Source organism: Aotus nancymaae, unplaced genomic scaffold (genome assembly GCF_030222135.1).
Source record: "Aotus nancymaae isolate 86718 unplaced genomic scaffold, 86718_ANA_hifiasm-v0.15.2.pri h1tg000029l, whole genome shotgun sequence".
Lineage (NCBI taxonomy): Eukaryota > Metazoa > Chordata > Mammalia > Primates > Aotidae > Aotus > Aotus nancymaae.
Window position 1 is genome coordinate 14,045,338 of NW_026988442.1, and position 17,419 is coordinate 14,062,756.

Consider the following 17,419-nt stretch of genomic DNA (forward strand, 5'->3'; position numbering starts at 1 on the left):
TGGAAGATGTTGGGAGAAGCAGGATCCCCTGCAGCTGCCGAACATCTCTTGTGCAAAATTCAGGCAACTAATAATGGGAGGTGGTTCTCTCCTGGGCCATGACCCTCAGAATTTGGGAGAGCTAGCTTGGCTAAGAAACTAAACCACAACAAAAATTGTGTGTTGCCTTTCCCAAGTTTTGGCATTTCAGAAACAGTGGCTGATGAACCAGAAGGGTAGTAGAGTTTGAAAGTATGCTGGGGCAGAAATGGGCACCAGGTGAAAGAAGATACATGACAAGCAAGCTGTATGTTTTGGTGACAGAGCATTAGTTGTTGAGAGCAAACTATACCCTGAATTTGACCTACAAAAGGGAAGGAGAGTCCTATCAGTTCCCCAACCTCATTGTCACAAATGATATATGACTCTCCATCCAACTTCTTTAAATCCTTTGAGGCTATGTTAGGTAGCATCCAGTATTTTAGTTCTATAATATCATCCTTTGTTTTTGTTTTTATTTTTATTTTTGAGATAGCGTCTTGCTCTATTGCCCAGGCTGGAGTGCAGTGGCACAATCATGGCTCATTGCAGCCTCAACCTCCTGAGCTAAGGCAATCCTCCCACCTCAGCCCCCTGAGTAACTGGGACTACAGGCGCGCGCCATCACGACTGACTAATTTTTAAACATTTTGCAGAGATGAGGTCTCCCTATGTCACCCAAGCTGGTCTTGAACTTGGTCTCGAACTCCTGGACTCAAGTGGTCCTCCCAGTTTGGCCTCCCAAAGTGCTGGGTGAATAGATGTGAGCCACTGCACTTGGCCATCCTTTGTTTTTTTGTTACAAAGTAATGACATGCTTATTTTTAAAATTCAAATACAGAGGTACATAAAGTAAAACATGCATGTTTCTACTTCACTCTCCATTCTCAATTCCACTCCTAAGGAGTAATCATCACTAAAATCATAATGTTTATCCTTCTAGACTTTTTTCTCTGCATATCCTTCTAGACTTTTTTCAAGCATGTACATATTTGAGTATGTTTTGATGTTTACAGGATCATACTTTTTATAATCTTTAATTTGCTTTGGCCTTATATTTTTTAAATATATTCTGATCAAGTACCAGTCTAGAATGATGTGTCCCTTTCAACAAGAAATTTTCCCCACTGTAGAACTGAACTACTGCCTAAACTGAAAAAAACCAACAACCTCCCCTGCCCTTATGTGTCTGTGATTGTGAATGCAGGTTGTAGGAATATCATATACAAACATTCTGAGCTTTTTCAGGGCCAGAGTACCCATTATGGACCCAGAGAAAGCTATGGACCCTCTCCCTTGAAAAATCACATATGCACAATGTTTTGCAGACAATTTTGAGGTTAAGAATTCCCTCCTACTATCATTTCCCTTTCTTCTCAAATATATGCTCTGTTCCAAAAGCCTGATCAAAGGAAAGCCAGCCTTCATGCGCACTAACCTGTATGAGTCTGCTGAAGTCTGCAGGTGCTCCTCCATGCTGGGCCCCAGCTGACACTTCTTGATTTCTGTTCACTCTCCTCCATAGGGATGAGCTTCACCCAGACCTCCAGGTCCCTGGCCATTGGTGCTTGACAGGGCTGGTGAAAGACACTACTATGATTAACTGAGCCCAGTCACCTCCCCTCCAATGCCAACTTGCTGGCTACCCAGACACTCTGGCTGCCTTGACCAGTGCCATTAGCAAAGCCCAAGGCAGGCTGTTAGGGTTGTGCCTCATGAACACCTGGTATGGTGAGTAGCTGACACTGTTCACTGTCTTCAATAAGACTCTGCTTAAACAAAAAAACAAACAAAAACTAAAACAATGCTGAAATAAAAATTGAAAGGGGAGATAGTCCCAGCTATTTGGGTGGCTGAGGCAGGAGGATCACTTAAGGCCAGGAATTTTGAGGCCCTCCTGGGCAACACAGTGAGACCACATTTCAAAAAAATTAAAAAGATTACTGCCTTTGCTTCTTATTCAGTTATCTCTCACTAAACCTCCGTCCCAATAGGTACTTAGCCATGCCCCATGACTAGGAGATTGTAGTCCTTTCCTTTGCTTTGAGAAACAAGGCCCTAACCCTGAAGAATCAAGATATGACGCTATCCCCAGTGCTGTTGCTAAGGTGATGTCCTCAGTGCACACTCAGGATGCTGAGTGTATCCTACTTGGTGATGATCTCGACACTGTTGTCTCTCCTATATTCCCTCAATCAGAGATCTTACACATTAGCATACATGTTTGCACACACATATCAACAAGACTCCTGGGTTACATCAGCCAACTGCAATGGACCTGTATGAACCCTCATTGCTGTTACTACTCATGAGGGACAAACTCACTGCTATTAATATAATTGTAGTGGGCTTGTACAAACTTTCCATGACTTTCCATGCCCTCTTTGGTCAGATTAGTCAGATTCAGTCACACTCATGCATTTGTAACTACTTCAGCTCTTAAGGAAGCATAACAAGTGGCCCTTATAAAATCTTTCTCTGTGTAACTATTTAAGCTGCCTAATAGCACAATGACTGGGAGGCAAGAATTGGAAATCAGGAATTTGCTATGGTCTGAATGTTTATGCCCTCTCAGATTCAGATGTTAAAATCCTCACCCCCAAGGTGATGGTATAAGGAGGTGGGGCCTTTTGGAGGTGACTAGGTCATGGTGGCAGAGCCCTCATGAATGAGACTAGTCCCTTTATAAAAGAAGCCCAAGGGAAACCCCTTCCACCTTGTGAGATTAGAGTGAGATGATGGCTGTCTATGAAGAAATAGGCCCTCACTAGATATTGAATCTTCTTGCACCTTGATCTTGGACTTCCAGCCTCCAGAACTGTGAGAAATAAATTTCTATTGTTTAGAAACCACCCAGTCTATGATATTTTGTTACAGCCACCTAAATACACTAAGACAGGATTCATAGAGTTTAAGGATAGAAGGTAGATTCTTTCATTCATTAAATCTTTATCAAGTTTCTACTCTGTGCCTCATACTCTATACTAAGTCATATAGTCCTATCCTCTTATTTTTTTATTTTGGAGACAGAGTCTCACTCTGTTGCCTAGGCTGGAATGTAATGGCACGATCTTGGCTCACTGCAACCTCCACCTCCCAGGTTTAAGCAATTCTTATGCCTCAGCCTCCTGAGTAACTGGGATTATAGGCACGCACTGCCAGGCTAATTTTTGTATTTTTAGTAGAGACGGGGTTTCACCATGTTGGCCAGGATGGTCTCAAACTCTTGGCCTCAAGTGATCCACCCGCCTCAGCCTCCCAAATTGCTGTTCTTACAAGTGTGAGTGCCAGACCCTATCCCCTTATTTTAAAACTGAGAAAGCTGAGACCTAGATGGACCTAGGGTCACACTGCCATTTAAATGACAGGTTCATCCAGGTGATTTGACTCGTGTGTCAGATTCTTCTTTTTATCCACCATGCTGAAGAGCAACTCATCTTAAGTCCGAAATAGTAACTCAATGAAGATGATGAATTTAAAAGGAGAATTGTTATCGGAGATATCACAGATCAAAGAATAGTCGTCATACTGCAGAGTGGAAGAACAGTTGAGAAACACAATTGCACAGTTTCTCATTGCTGTCAGCATTACTGTCGTGTAATTTTTTTTTTTTTTTTTTTGAGATAGAGTCTCATTCTGTCACCCAGGCTAGAGTATAGTAGCACAATCTTGGAATCACTGCAACCTCTGCCTCCCAAATTCAAGCGATTCTCCTGCCTCAGCCTCCCGAGTAGTTGGGATTACGGGCATGCACCACCATGCCAGGCTAATTTTTATATTTTTAGTAGAGTCGGGGTTTCACCATGTTGGTTAGGCTGGTCTTGAACGCCTGACCTCAGATGATCCACCTGCCTTGGCCTCCCAAAGTGCTGGGATTACAGGCATGAGCCACAGTGCCCGGTCTAGCATTTTTGTCCTGTATTAATAGCAGGGAGTGTATGTCCCTGATGAGTAGTAACAGCAACAAGGTCTATGCAGGTCCACAAACCTTTACCTGTAATTGCAAAATCCCAACACCCTGAAAATAAGGTTTTGTTCCCCCTTTGGCAACTCATTTGGCAGTAAAATCTGACCTTAGCCTGAAGACATTTAGCAACAAAACCCATCCTGAATTGATGCGAATCAATTGATAGTCTGTATTCATCCTGCTTGTTATGAAGATCCATGCCTTTTTGCTATAAGAAGCATTAATATTTTTATTATGGGCTACTCCCAGACCCCTTATATATGATTTAATATAATATATAGATGATACTATTTTTCTAACATTCACAAAGTTCTGAATTCTAAAAAACATCTAATACAACTAAACATTATGGACCTGTATTGCATTTAGAATATACATAACCCTCCAGAATTGATGTAAGGAATACTGGTCTTTATCCCTCTCCCTATAATACCCAAGTAAGATTTATTCCACTGAGACTTCACCAATCCAAGACTTGGTCCAGTTGTATAGTTGTACCAGGAGAACTGTTTTGTGTAGGGTGGTTGGTGGATGGGGGTAGGGGGGGTAGGGGGTTGTTTCTTTCTTTTAAACTAACCCCTAGGATTCACTTGTTCTGAGTTAGGCTGAGGATTTGACCTGGTAAGATCTCCTGCTTACCCATTGTACGGTGACTAGTGTTTACATTAGGCCTGTGGCTGCTCTGATGGTGAAGAGAGCTTGTACCTACATTATCAAGTGTTTATAGAAAGTGATCAGTGTGGACTTAGGCCACTCCATGGATGTCCAGTTCCATGGATATTAGCTTCTGGTCATGAGCTGTCCCACCGCCCCTTGGATATTGAATTGGACTGTTGATTCAGCCCCCTCATTCTCAATCCTGTTCCTGGGTCTAAGTTAATCTTCCCCAAACTCCTGCCACCTTTTTCTTTCTTCCTTTCTTTTCTTTTTTGGTATGATCACAGCTCACTGCAGCCTCAACCTCCCAGCTTCAAGCAATCCTCCCTCCTACCTTACCCTCCCAAGTGGCTGGGACCATAGGTGTGTACCATCACACCCAGCTAATTTTTAAAAAAATTTTTGTAGAGATGAGGTCTCACTATTTTGCCCAGACTGGTCTCAAACTCCTGGGCTCAAGGAATCCTCCCTCTGTGGCTTCTTAAAGTACTGGGATTACAGGTGGGAGCCACCATGCCTGGACTCCTTTTCTAACTCAGATTTTCTGATCAGTCTCACTTCTTTGCAGAAATTACCATTACACTTTTTGGCCCATGAGTATATCATTTATGGTAAGGAAAATCCAAAGACAAAATAACTACACATACTGCCTCCCAGTTAATAACATGCCACTTATAACTTGCCTTAATTGAGCTTTTTCATTTTTGTTTTTGAGTCAGAGTCTCACTCTGTTGCCCAGGCTGGAGGGCAATGGCACAGTCACAGCTCACTGTAGCCTCGACTTCCTGGGGTCAGGTGATTCCCCCACCTCAGCTGCCAGAGTAGCTGGGACCACAGTCTTGTGCCACCTTTCTTGGCTAAGAGCCTTTTGTTAATCAGAGCTTCTCCCCACCACATTCCACCACATCACTATCCTTTACTTTCCTTGTTTTTTAAAGGAAATGAATTCCTTCCTTCCCTTCTCCCTTCCCTTCCCTTCTCCCTTCCCTTCCTTTCTCCCTTCCCTTCCCTTCTCCCTTCCCTTCTCCCTTCCCTTCCCTTCCCCCTTCCCTTCCCTTCCCTTTTCTGACACTTTCTCTTTCACCCAGGCTCCGGTGAAGTGGCATGATCTCAGCTCACTGCAACCTCCTCCCCCTGGGTTCAAGCGATTCTCCTGCCTCAGCCTCTTGAGTAGGTGGATTTATAGGCACCTGCCACCACGCCTGGCTAATTTTTGTATTTTTAGTAGAAACAGGATTTCGCCATGTTGGCCAGGCTGGTCTCGAACTCTTGATCTCAGGTGATCCACCCACCTTGGCCTCCCAAAGCTCTGGGATTACAGGTGTGAGCCACCATGCCGGGCCAGGTTGAATTTATTTCTGATTTGACTTCATAATTAATACCCATTAAAGCTAGATTCTGTTGTTTGAAAAATGGTCTTTTTAGCAACAATCAGAAGCTAAAAATTAAATTTGATATTGCTTTTGGAAGAGATCAGTGATACAGAATAAAAATTTTAAATATATATTTAATTTTATGAAACTAACATATTATCTAGTTTATAAATATTTCATATTTGTATTCCAAGTGTTACTCTACTGAATCTTTATGAACTCTAGGCAGTATGGTATAATAATAAGTTTCAAAACATTATGATAACTATTCATGATGTAGATTTTTCCTCTGCATCCACAATCAAAGCTTACCAGTCCTAGCTCTTGTCTCCTTAAGACCCAGTCCTGTACTAAAACAAATCTGAAATCTGATAAATTAATGAGAAATATTATTGGCACATTAGTCTTTTAATAAGGGGTCATCAGTATCTTTACCTGAAGAAATAATTGGGCCGGGTGCAGTGGCTCACACCTGTAACCCCAGCACTTTGGGAAGCCAAGACGGGCAGATCACTTGAGGCCAGGAGCTTGAGACCAGTCTGGCCAACATGGTGAAACCTTGTCTGTACTAAAAATACCAAAATTAGCCTGGCATGGTGGTGGGCACCTGTAGTCCCAGCTACTTGGGAGGCTGAGGCAGGAGAATTGCTTGAATCTGGGAGGCGGAGGTTTTAGTGAGCCAAGATCTCATCACTGCCCTGCAGCCTGGGCAACACGTTGAGAAAAGATGAAAGAAAAGAAAAGAAAAAAGAAAGAAAGGGAGGGAGGAAGGGAGGGGAAGGAGGAAGGGAAAGAGAAAGAGAAGGGAGGGAGGGACAGAAGGAAGGAAGGAGGGAAGGAAGGGAGGAAGGGAAGGAAGGAAGGAGGGGAAGGAGGGAGGGAAAGAGAGAGAGAAAGAAAAAGAGGGAGGAAGGGAGGGAGGGAAGAAAGGAAGGAAGAAAGGGAGGGAAGGAAGGAAGGGAAGGAGGGAGGGAAGGAAGGAGGGAAGGGAGGAAGGAAGAAAGGGAAAGAGAAAAAGAAAAAAAGGAATGAAGGAAAAGAAAGAGAAAAAAGAGGAAGGAAGGAAAGAGTTAAGTGCTCCATTGGTTAGTAGATATCAATAGAGAAAACACAATGTTCTTATTCCAATCCATCATGATTCTTACAGTCTAGACGGGGGTTGGCAAACTTTTTCTGTAAAAGCCCAGATAGTAAATATTTTATGCTTTGTGGACTACATAGGGTCTCCGTTGGATATTCTTTTTTTTTTTTTTTAATAGAATCATTTAAAAATGTAATGAAATGTGAGAAGGGCAAATGAGCACTGTAGTCACTAAGGGCTTTGATGACCATTAACAAATCATAAGTAAATTAATGTTTGTATAGTAAGCTAGGCACTACGATCAGTGGGAAAGGACAAGCATCACATGGGGACCAGGAAGTAGCCAAGTTTGGCTGGAATTTATTACTTTCTGTGAGAAAATATTCACTAGAGAGTTCTCCTTATATACACCATAGCGTGCTCCTTCTAGGATGTTAGCATCTCAATGACAGGGCTCTCCACCATCCTTTCCAGCTTTATATTTACATATATCCCTTCCAGCCTTATATTTTTTATCCTTTCCAGATTTTTTATATCTTTTATATCCTTTCCAGCTATTTATTTATATATTTTATATCATTTCCAGCTATTTTATATATTTTATATCCTTTCCAGCTTTATATTTATATACATATATTGTGTGTGTGTGTGTGTGTGTGTGTGTGTGTGTGTGTGTGTGTGTGTATATACACAAATTAATACATATGGCTGAGTGGTGGCTTGCTTTGGGAAACTGAGGTGGGAGGATCACTTAAGCCCAGGAATTCAAGACCAACTTGGGTAATGGAGTGAGACCTCATCTCTACAAAAAAAAAATTTTTTTTTAATTAGCCAGGCATGTTGGTACATTAGTGCCAGCTACTTGGGAGGAAGAGGTGGGAGGATGGCCTGAGCCTGGGATGTTGAGGCTGCAGTGGGCCAAGATCGTGTCATTGCACTCCAGCCTGAGTGACAGAGTGAGACTCTGTCTCAAAACAAAGAATAACAACAACAAAAAAAACTATATGAGTTTGAGTTAGAAAATATGGGCCGCGTGCAGTGGCAGCGGCTGGCAGATCACTTGAAGCCAGGAGTTCAAGACTAGTCTGGCCAACATGGCAAAATTCTGTCTCTACTAAAAATATAAAAATTAACCAGGCATGGTGGCACACACCTGTAATCCCAGCTACTCAAGAGGCTGAGGCATGATAATCACTTGAACCTGGGAGGCAGAGATTGCAGTGAGCAGAGATCACACCATTGCACTCCAGCCTGGCTGACAGAGCAAGACTCTGTCTCAAAAATTAAAAAAAAAGAATTAGATTATATAAAATGCTTAGCCTGACCAACATGGTAAAACCCCATCTCTACCAAAAAATACAAAACTTAGCCAGGCATAGTGGTGGGCACCTGTAATCCTAGCTACTTGGGAGGCTGAGGCAGGAGAATTGCTTGGACCCGGGAAGCAGAGATTGCAGTGAGACAAGATCATGCCATTGCATTCCCACCTGGGTGACAGGAGTGAGACTCCATCTAAAAAACAAAAAACAAAAATAAATCCAGCTAGCAAATAAATAAATAATACATAATTCCAGTTGGTCTATGTTGACAGGTCTATCCTCCTGACACAAACTATACTTGTTCTCTCTGGGTTCGGGAATCTAGGGTATGAGCCAACATATATGCTTGTCTGTAAGAGCCATTTATCTCTGCATCTTTCTCACTGAGCCTTATCCTTATTCTGTGCACTTTAGTAAAATCTCTGCTACTGTGAGGTCTTACTGGGGGCCTTTCAACAACTCTGCCCAGGCCTAGGGTCTCTGGGGCCACAAACATTAAAAAAATGGAAGCAGCCAACACACCACCCTCTGGATAGCAGAGACCAGTGCAATGCATTCCTTTTCTCTTTGCTCCAATCTCTTTCTATTCCGTCCTTCTCTCTTCCTCTCCCCGTCTCTCTTCTCTCTTCTTCCCTCATCAATTCCCCTTCCCCATCCTAAACCTTGCTAATCCTCCAGCTCTAGCAGGACACTTGCCTAACAGGGTCAGAACACCAGCCCAAAGAAGCACAAAGAAAGCAGGAAGGCCTCTTACCACTACTCCTGACCCACCCACCTGACCACCTTCTCTGTCCCACTCAGGCCTCCTGGGATGGATGTCACCCGCCTGCTCCTGGCCACCCTGCTGGTCTTCCTCTGCTTCTTCACTGCCTACAGCCACCTGCCACCTGAGGAGAAGCTCCGAGATGGCGGAAGCCTGAGAAGCAACTCCTCTGTGAACCTATTGGATTTACCTTCTGTCTCTATTGTGGGTAAGTCACCTAACCTCTGGGCTCTGGTCCAGGAGAGGGGCTGCAGGAGATCAAGCATGCTCCACTGGGTGCTACCAGGATCCACTGCCATGGTCACGGCTCCTTCTTACTCATTCCATTAAATAATCCTGAGAGAATAAGTGTCCCTTGACTCATTTGGTTTGGAAAAGGTCTGCATGTCACTAATCAAATATACAGCTAAGCATGGCAGAGGCTCTGAAAGGCCTAGAGTTAAGACATTTGGTGAACTTCGTTTAACTTAGCATTTCTGAAACTTAAGGAATCACAGAACTCCTGTCAACAGTAACAAACTTTAGGACATGCTTCAGAATATATACAAGTCTGGGATGGACCAGTCCTGCCATGTCAGGGTTTAAAATGATGGCCCAGGGGAAAATATGAGGGGCATTAGAGCCTGGTATTGGAGATCTGGTTTGACTTCACCTGATAATAATCATAGACATACTGTGTGGTAGGCACTGTGAGGTGAGTACATTATTCATATTTCACAGTTGAGGAACTTGAGGCTTAGGAGAGTTAAGTAACTAGCATGGATCACAGTTTTGAACTGGCAAAGCCAGAATTCAAAGTCAGGTACTTAATTCTAGAACCTAAGCCTAAACTCAACACTAATATCCCTTACTACCTTGCCTTTTGCTAGGAAAAGAGGATATTTGGGACTGGGTGAAGTGGCTCACGCCTGTAATCCCAGCACTTTGGGGAGCTGAGGCATGAGCATTGTTTGAGCCTAGGAGTTCAAGACCAGCCTAAGCGACATAGGGAGACCCCGTCTCTACAGAAAAATTTAAAAACTAGCAAGGCATGATGATGTGCACCTATAATCCCAGCACCTTGGTAGGCTAAGGAAGGCAGATCTCTTGAGCTCAGGTGTTCAAGACCAGCCTGGTCAACAGAATGAATTCCCGTCTCTACTAAAAATACGAAAATTAACCAGGCATGGTGGCATGTACCTGTAGCCGCAGCTACTTGGGAGGCTGAGGCGAGAGGATCATTTGAGTCCAGGAGTTTGAGCCTACAATGAGCCGCGATTGTGTCACTGTACTCTAGCCTGGGTGACAGAGTAACACCTTGTCTCAAAAACAAACAAACAAAAACTAGCCAGAAATGGTGGTGCATGCCTATGGTTCTAGCTATTTGGGAGGCTGAGCCAGGAGGATTGCTTGAGTTCAGGAGGATGCAGAGAGCTGTGATCACACCACTGCACTCCAGCCTGGGTGACAGAGAGACCCTGTCTCAAAAAAGAACTGTTTTAATAAATAAATAATCAACCAGGCATCATGGCTCATGCCTATAATCCCAGCGCTTTGGGAGGCCAAGGCGGGCAGATAACCTGAGGTCAAGTGTTTGAGACCAGCCTAGCCAACATGGTAAAACCCCATCTCTACTAAAAACACAAAAATTACCTGGGCATGGTGGTATACACCTGTAATCCCAGCTACTCAGGAGGCTGAGACAGGAGAATCACTTGAACCCAGGAGGCGGAGGTTGCAGCAGTGAGCTGAGATCGCACCACTGCACTCTAGCCTGGGTGACAGAGTGAGACTTTGTCTCAAAATTTAAAAAAAAGAAGAAAGAAAGAAAAGAGGATATTCTACACATATCAGACAGGGAAGTGAAGAAACAACATTCATTGATCTTCGATGTAACAGACTTTTCAGTTTATAAACAGACTTCATTTATCTTCAAGACAATACTGCAAGGCAGCTATTTTAGAACCTTTTTTGCAGATGAAAAAAACGAACTCTCAAGGAGGATAAGTAAGGTAACCACAGCCACACAGTCGTTATATTGGGAGAGTCAGGATTCAAATAAGGTCTGCCTGGCACCAAAGCTGTGAGGAATGGAAAATAGAGAACACAGGTGCATCTGTGTACAAGACAGGAGTCCATTTTCTGTGTATCACAATGTTCCTGCTCCTGCCACAACGGAGATGAAGAAAGGGGCACCTGGGTGGCTGTGAGTGGCCCAAGCTCACCTAGGTCAAGGGACCAGGCCCCACGTGAGTGCCACAGGCAGATTCCAGTGCCTGCTTGGATTTCCCGTTTGCCTTCCCTCAGGGGACACGTTGCTATCAGTGCCTGGCTCCAAGTCAGCAGCCGGGCTAACAAGAACCTACTTGCTTGAGTCTCACAGTGTGACTCATCTGGCAGGCTTCTCTTCCTCTCCCCTGCCTTGCAACTTCCCAAGCCCCCTCTGCCCCTCTCACTTCACTGCAGCTCAATGTCCCCAGAAACATCTCTCTTTGCTCCTTCTCTCTTTGAAGCATTGAACAAGAAATCCAAGAAGATCAGCAGGAAAGAAGCAGAAAAGAATAAATCTTCTAAGGTAAGGACAGGGAAGTTCTGGGAGTTCTCATTGTTGGGGTGAGACTGGACTTAAAGGAGGAGGACCCCCAAGCTCTGGCTAAGAACTAAATAAAAGATTTTTCAGACCTATATTAACAGAAGAAACTGAAAGCTATTAAAGACTTCCTGACTTGAGCTCTGAGCCAGACCAGCACAGAAGCCCAGGCAGCTGAAGTCCACTGAGCAAAATAGATTACCTGCTGAAAAGCAGCTTCCTCTACTAGTTAGCCTCTGCCTGAAATTTCACTGTCACTCATCCTTTTGGATGAATGTGGTGTTTCCCAAACCTCAGTCATTTCCAAACCAAATTTACAACTTTTGCCATATCTGAGTTTCACCTATGTATTTAATATATTTATCTAAAATTAAAACTTAGGCTGGGAGCGGTGGCTCAGGCCTTTAATCCCAGCACTTTGGGAGGCCAAGGTGAGCAGATCACCTGAGGTCAGGAGTTTGAGACTAGCCTGGCCAACATGGTGAAACCCTGTCTCTACTATAAATACAAACATTAGCCAGGCGTGATGGCACATGCCTGTAATCCCAGCTACCCGGGAGGCTGAGGCAGGAGAATCACTGGAACCCGGGAGGTGGAGGTTGTAGTGAGCCAAGATGGCACCACTACACTCCAGCCTAGGCAACAGAGCAAGACTCTGTCCAAAAAAAAAAATGCAGATTAGCAAGTGTTAGAAAAGCACTAAGGACATGTTAACACCAAATTGATCATTTCAAGTTGAAAAAGATTGAAAAAATAATCCTTTTTCACTGTATAATTGAGGGTCATTTAACATTCATGTACCTTTAAAATCATACCACCATTAACACATGTTCCTACTTTGGGAAATACTGGACTGAGGCACTGTTGAAATGCATACCTTATTTCTGTCTTAGTGTGCCTCTATTTATCATATCAACTGTAACCAGAGCAAGGAGCACTGGATTAGGTATTAGGAGGTAGGATCTAGCACTGTGTGGTCTTTAGAAAGTCCCTGCTCCTCTCTAGGTGTATTTTGTTGGCTGTAAAGTGAACAAGCAAGATGAGATTATTGACAGATAACAATATATAACTGACAAATATATTTATATACTAAGCACTGGGAACATAGCAGTGAATAAGAAAGATATATCCTATCCCTGCTCTCATGGAGTTTACATTCTTGTGGAGAAAACAGGTGAACAGCAAGTAAATCAGTACATAGGTAAATAAATTCAGAAAATAAAGAGTGAGAGGAAATTACAGCATGGTAATGAAAGTGAAGGGAAGAGGCCTCGGGAAGGCCTCTCTAAGGAAGCAACATTTCAATAGACTGAAAAACTCAGGAACCTAGAGCAGCAATGTCCAACAGAAATACAATGTGAGGCCAGGCATGGTGGCTTATGGCTGTAAACCCTGTCTCTCCTAAAAATACAAAAATTAGCCAGGCGTGGTAGTGCATGCCTGTAATCTCAGCTACTTAGAAGGCTGAGGCAGGAGAATCTCTTGAACCCGGAAGCCAGAGGTTGCAGTGAGCCAAGATCATGCCATTGTACTCCAGCCTGGGAGACAAGAATGAAACTCTGTCTGAAAAAAGAACTACAGTATGAGCAACTTAATTTTAAATTTGCTGATAGCCACATTTTTAAAAAGTAAAAAAAAAAAAGTGCAATTAATTGCAATATTTTATTTAATCCAGTATATTCAAAATATTAACATTTCAATATGTTATTAATTTTAAAAGTTATTGAAATAATTTGTTCTTTTTGTTGTGCTAAATCTTTGAAATCTGGTGCATAGTTTACAATATCACATCTCATTCCAATGCTCAATTTTCAATAGCATGAAATGTAGTCCTAACGAAAAAGTTGTGTTTAAGGGGAAAAAATATTTTTATACTGCTTCAGCTTTACATTTTAAATTTAAATTAATTAAAATTAGAGAATTCAGTTTCTAGGTTGCACTAGACACATTTCACATATTCAGTAGCCACATATGACCAACCAACCTGTGGCTACCTGTATCGAAGGTACAGAGACCAGTGGCTGTTTCCTTCCCAGAAAAGGAAGCAGCAAGTTATGGCAGCAGTGTCCAAGACAGCTTCTGCTGAGTCCTACAGCAGGAACTCATCTGCTGCATTCCATGCAGAGAAGGCAGGACACTGGTGTAAGGTATATTGCCGAGTCAAAATGAGGAAACAGGCCAGTGTGAGAAAATGAGAATCCAATTTATTCAGCTCCCGGGCGAGGTTCTGTGGTCCGGGAAGGGGCCAGAGAAGTCACACTGGGCTTCTCAGGGTGTGAGGTTTTATAGGGAGTGGAGGTAATTGATTGGTCTTTAGGGAAACAGAGAGCAGACAGTTTCATTGGTGAGGAGGGTTGATTGATTATTAGGGAAACAAAGAGCAGACAGTTTCATTGGTGAGTTTCATTGGTGAGGGGGTTTGATTGATCACTAGGGAAACAAAGAGCAGACAGTTTCATTGGTGAGGGGAAGTCAAGGTGCCGATGGGGCAAGCTACCATTGGTTGCCAGGCGGGACTACTGGTGGGTTGACCGGCTGGGGAGGTCAATGTTAAGCTGCATTGGACAAATCTTTGGCAGGCTTTTTAAATTTTGAAGGGGTCAAGTGAGGAATGCAGGGTGGGTGTGTGGAGCCTGCATAGAGAGACCAGATAGGAGTGGGTGTGGGGAGCCAGCATAGAGAGGCCGGCACGGGGAGACATAAGTGTGTCCATTTAGCTCCCGGCGAGGCAGCCGGCCTTACAACTGGGGCAGTGAAGTTAAGATGGGTCGGAGAGGAAGGCAAGGGCCAAATGTCAAAAGTCAAAAGAAAGTTTGTTTCATTTTAAGTTCAAAGAGAAACCATTTAGGCTGGGCATGGTGGCTCATGCCTGTGATCCCAGCACTTTGGGAGGCTGAAGAGGGTAGATCATGAGGTCAGGAGATTGAGGCCATCCTGTCCAACATGGAGAAACCCCCTCTCTACTAAAAATACAAAAAAAAAAAAAAAAAAAAAAAAAAAAAATTAGCAGGCTGAGGCAGGAGAGTCGCTTGAACCCGGGAGGCAGAGGCTGCAGTGAACAGAGATCATGCCACTGCACTCCAGCCTGGGTGACAGGGCGAGACTCCGACTCAAAAAAAGAAAATTAGAAACCACTGAGTGGCTTTAAGCCAGGGTGGTATGCGATCACAGGTCTTCCAAGAGGTCCCTTTAGTGCTGGTGAATGGACCCTAAGGGAGCCAGAGCAAAAGAGGGGAGAAGACAGCGGCCTGGCCCATAGTAGCAGCGATGGAAGTGGAAACGTGGGTGGACTTTGGATCTGTTGTAAAGAAGAACTCACAGATATTGCAGATAGGCTGGAAGGGAGAAGTCATAAATGATATTATACAACTAGGGAGAGAGCCGGGCGCCATGGCTCACGCCTGTAATCCCAGCACTTTGGGAGGCCAAGTGTTGGAAACAGAAGCTCAGTACCACAAAGCAAAATTAGCACTGAGACAAAGATCTTTCAGCAATGCAATTTTTACTTCCTAGACTGCAGGAAAGGGTACTCTCACTAGCCATCTTACCATGAGAGTATAATGAAGAAAGGAAAACACACAAAGTTATCTTTTACGCATTTGGGTGGTCCTTACTGCTGTGTCTGATGTCTGTTGGCTGGAGCCAGACCTCACAATCTAAACTAAAACCCAATTGGCTAACAACTTTAAACTTTCCTTTTTTTTTTTTTTTCTTGAGAGAGTTTCACTCTTGTTGCCCAGGCTAGAGTGAAATGGCATGATCTCAGCTCACCGCAACCTCCGTCTCCTGGGTTCAAGCAATTCTCCTGCCTCAGCCTCCCAAGTAGCTGGGATTACAGGCATGTGCCACCACACCCAGCTAATTTTTTTAATTTTTAGTTGAGACAGGGTTTCTCCATGTTGGTCAGGCTGGTCTCAAACTCCCGACCTCAGGTGATCCACCCGCCTTGGCTTCCCAAAGTGCTGGGATTACAGGCATGAGCCACCATGCTCAGCCACAACTTAAAACTTATCTAAACAGGTAAAAGTAATAGCTGAGACATTCCTGTGAGCATGTCCAGCACAGATATCTTGGTTAAAGTACAAGGACATAGAATATACTATGTGCCTGTAAGCATGGCACGTTTAACAGCTACATAGGATAGGGCTTAACTAAGTTATTAGCATACTTACTCTTTAACAAGAAAAGAAACTTTAAAAAGGAAATTTTCTACTTCCCACACCGAGGCAGGCAGATCACTTGAGCCCAGAAATTTGAGCCAGCCTGGGCAACATAGTGAGACCCCCATCTACAAAAAATAGAAAATAAAATTAGCCAGGGTGGTGGCGCGCACCTGCAGCTACTTGGGAGGCTTAAGTAGAAGAATCGCCTGAGACCAGGAGGTCGAGGTTGCAGTGAGCCGAGATCGCGCCACTGCACTCCAGCCTGGGCAACAGAATGAAACCCTGTCTAAAAACAAAACAAAAACTAGGGAGAAGAGGGCCAGGGCCAGGCAAGAGCCAGGTAAGTCTAGATGGGGATGGAGGTGAGGAAATCTGACTGGGGAGCTAGCAGGGACCCTGCGGGCTTGAGTTGAGCGGGCGGTGGACAAGCAGGCGGAGAAATCTCTGGGCCGGGACCTCCCTAGTCCGAGGAGCTCCCAGGCAGAGGTGAGGACGCGAGGGGCGGGCGTGGCCGGTTCGTAAAGCCCCGGCGTTTCCCACGCAGAAGGAGGCTTCGAAGCAGAAACTGGCGCGGTCCCGGATCCCCCTATCCGCGCCCTGCGTGGCCACCCGCGGCAGCTGCAAGCCGCCAGCGCCCGCCTGCTGCCACCCGTGCGCCTCCTGCCAGTGCCGCTTCTTCCGCAGCGCCTGCTCCTGCCGCGTACTCAACGTCAACTGCTGAGCGCGCCCCTTCCCGGCCGCGGGAGGGCAGGCTTCGGGGACTTGGGGCGCTTCTCGGGCGGGTGATCCGTAACAGGACGGCTTCCTACGGCTGGGTGCGGGCGGAGCTTCCAGGAGGTGGGACTTAAGGGAGACCTGGCTTGGGCTAAAGTCGAAATACAATATATGTCGGCTGCTCGAAGGTGTGCGGCTGTTTCTGTGAAGGTCCCGAAAGCTCTCGGTCCCTTCGCCACGGAGTTCCGCGGACTGCGCACGCTCTCCTCTCTTGGGGCTCAGGAAAGCCGATGGTCCCACCCCAACAGCTGCACTCCCAGTCACTGCTTCTCCGAGCTGGGCGTTGGGAACGAGGCTACCCCCTACCTTTAAACCTGAGAACAGCTGAGGCTGCCTCCAAAACCAGGGAATTCAGACCAGCCAGGCAGAAAGGAGCCACAAAGGAACCGCCTTTCAGCCTTCCACGTTTCCTCCTAGGAGTTCCTTTCTCCCCAGGGGCCAAAAAAAGTAAAGAAAGAAATCCGAGGCAGGAGGATCACTTGAGCCCAGAAGTTCAAACCAGCCTGGGCAACTAGTGAAGCCCCCCCACCCACCGCCCCGCCCCCCGTCTCTACAAAAAAATTTTTTTAATTAGCCGGGTGTGGTGTCGTGCGCCTGTAGTCGCAGATACTCAGGCAGCTAAGGCAGGAAGATCGCTTGAGCCCTGGAATTTGAGGCTGCAGTGAGCTATGATCACACCACTGCACTCCAGCCTTGGCAACAGAGTGAAACTGTGTGTTTTAAAAAAAGGAAATA

The 17,419-nt window shown here is 44.8% G+C and overlaps 1 protein-coding gene across 6 annotated transcripts in view; it reads left to right on the forward strand.

The window, feature by feature from the left end:
* ASIP (agouti signaling protein) overlaps window positions 1–16,631 on the forward strand; it is a 149,633-nt gene extending 133,002 nt beyond the window's left edge. For all 6 annotated transcript variants that reach the window (XM_064382173.1, XM_012455164.2, XM_064382174.1 and 3 more), the window contains 3 exons: window positions 9,217–9,386; window positions 11,671–11,732; window positions 16,455–16,631. In XM_064382173.1, the coding sequence (XP_064238243.1) occupies window positions 9,217–9,386; window positions 11,671–11,732; window positions 16,455–16,631 (409 nt within the window). The remainder of the gene's footprint in view (window positions 1–9,216; window positions 9,387–11,670; window positions 11,733–16,454) is intronic.
* The last annotated feature ends 788 nt before the right edge of the window (window positions 16,632–17,419 follow it).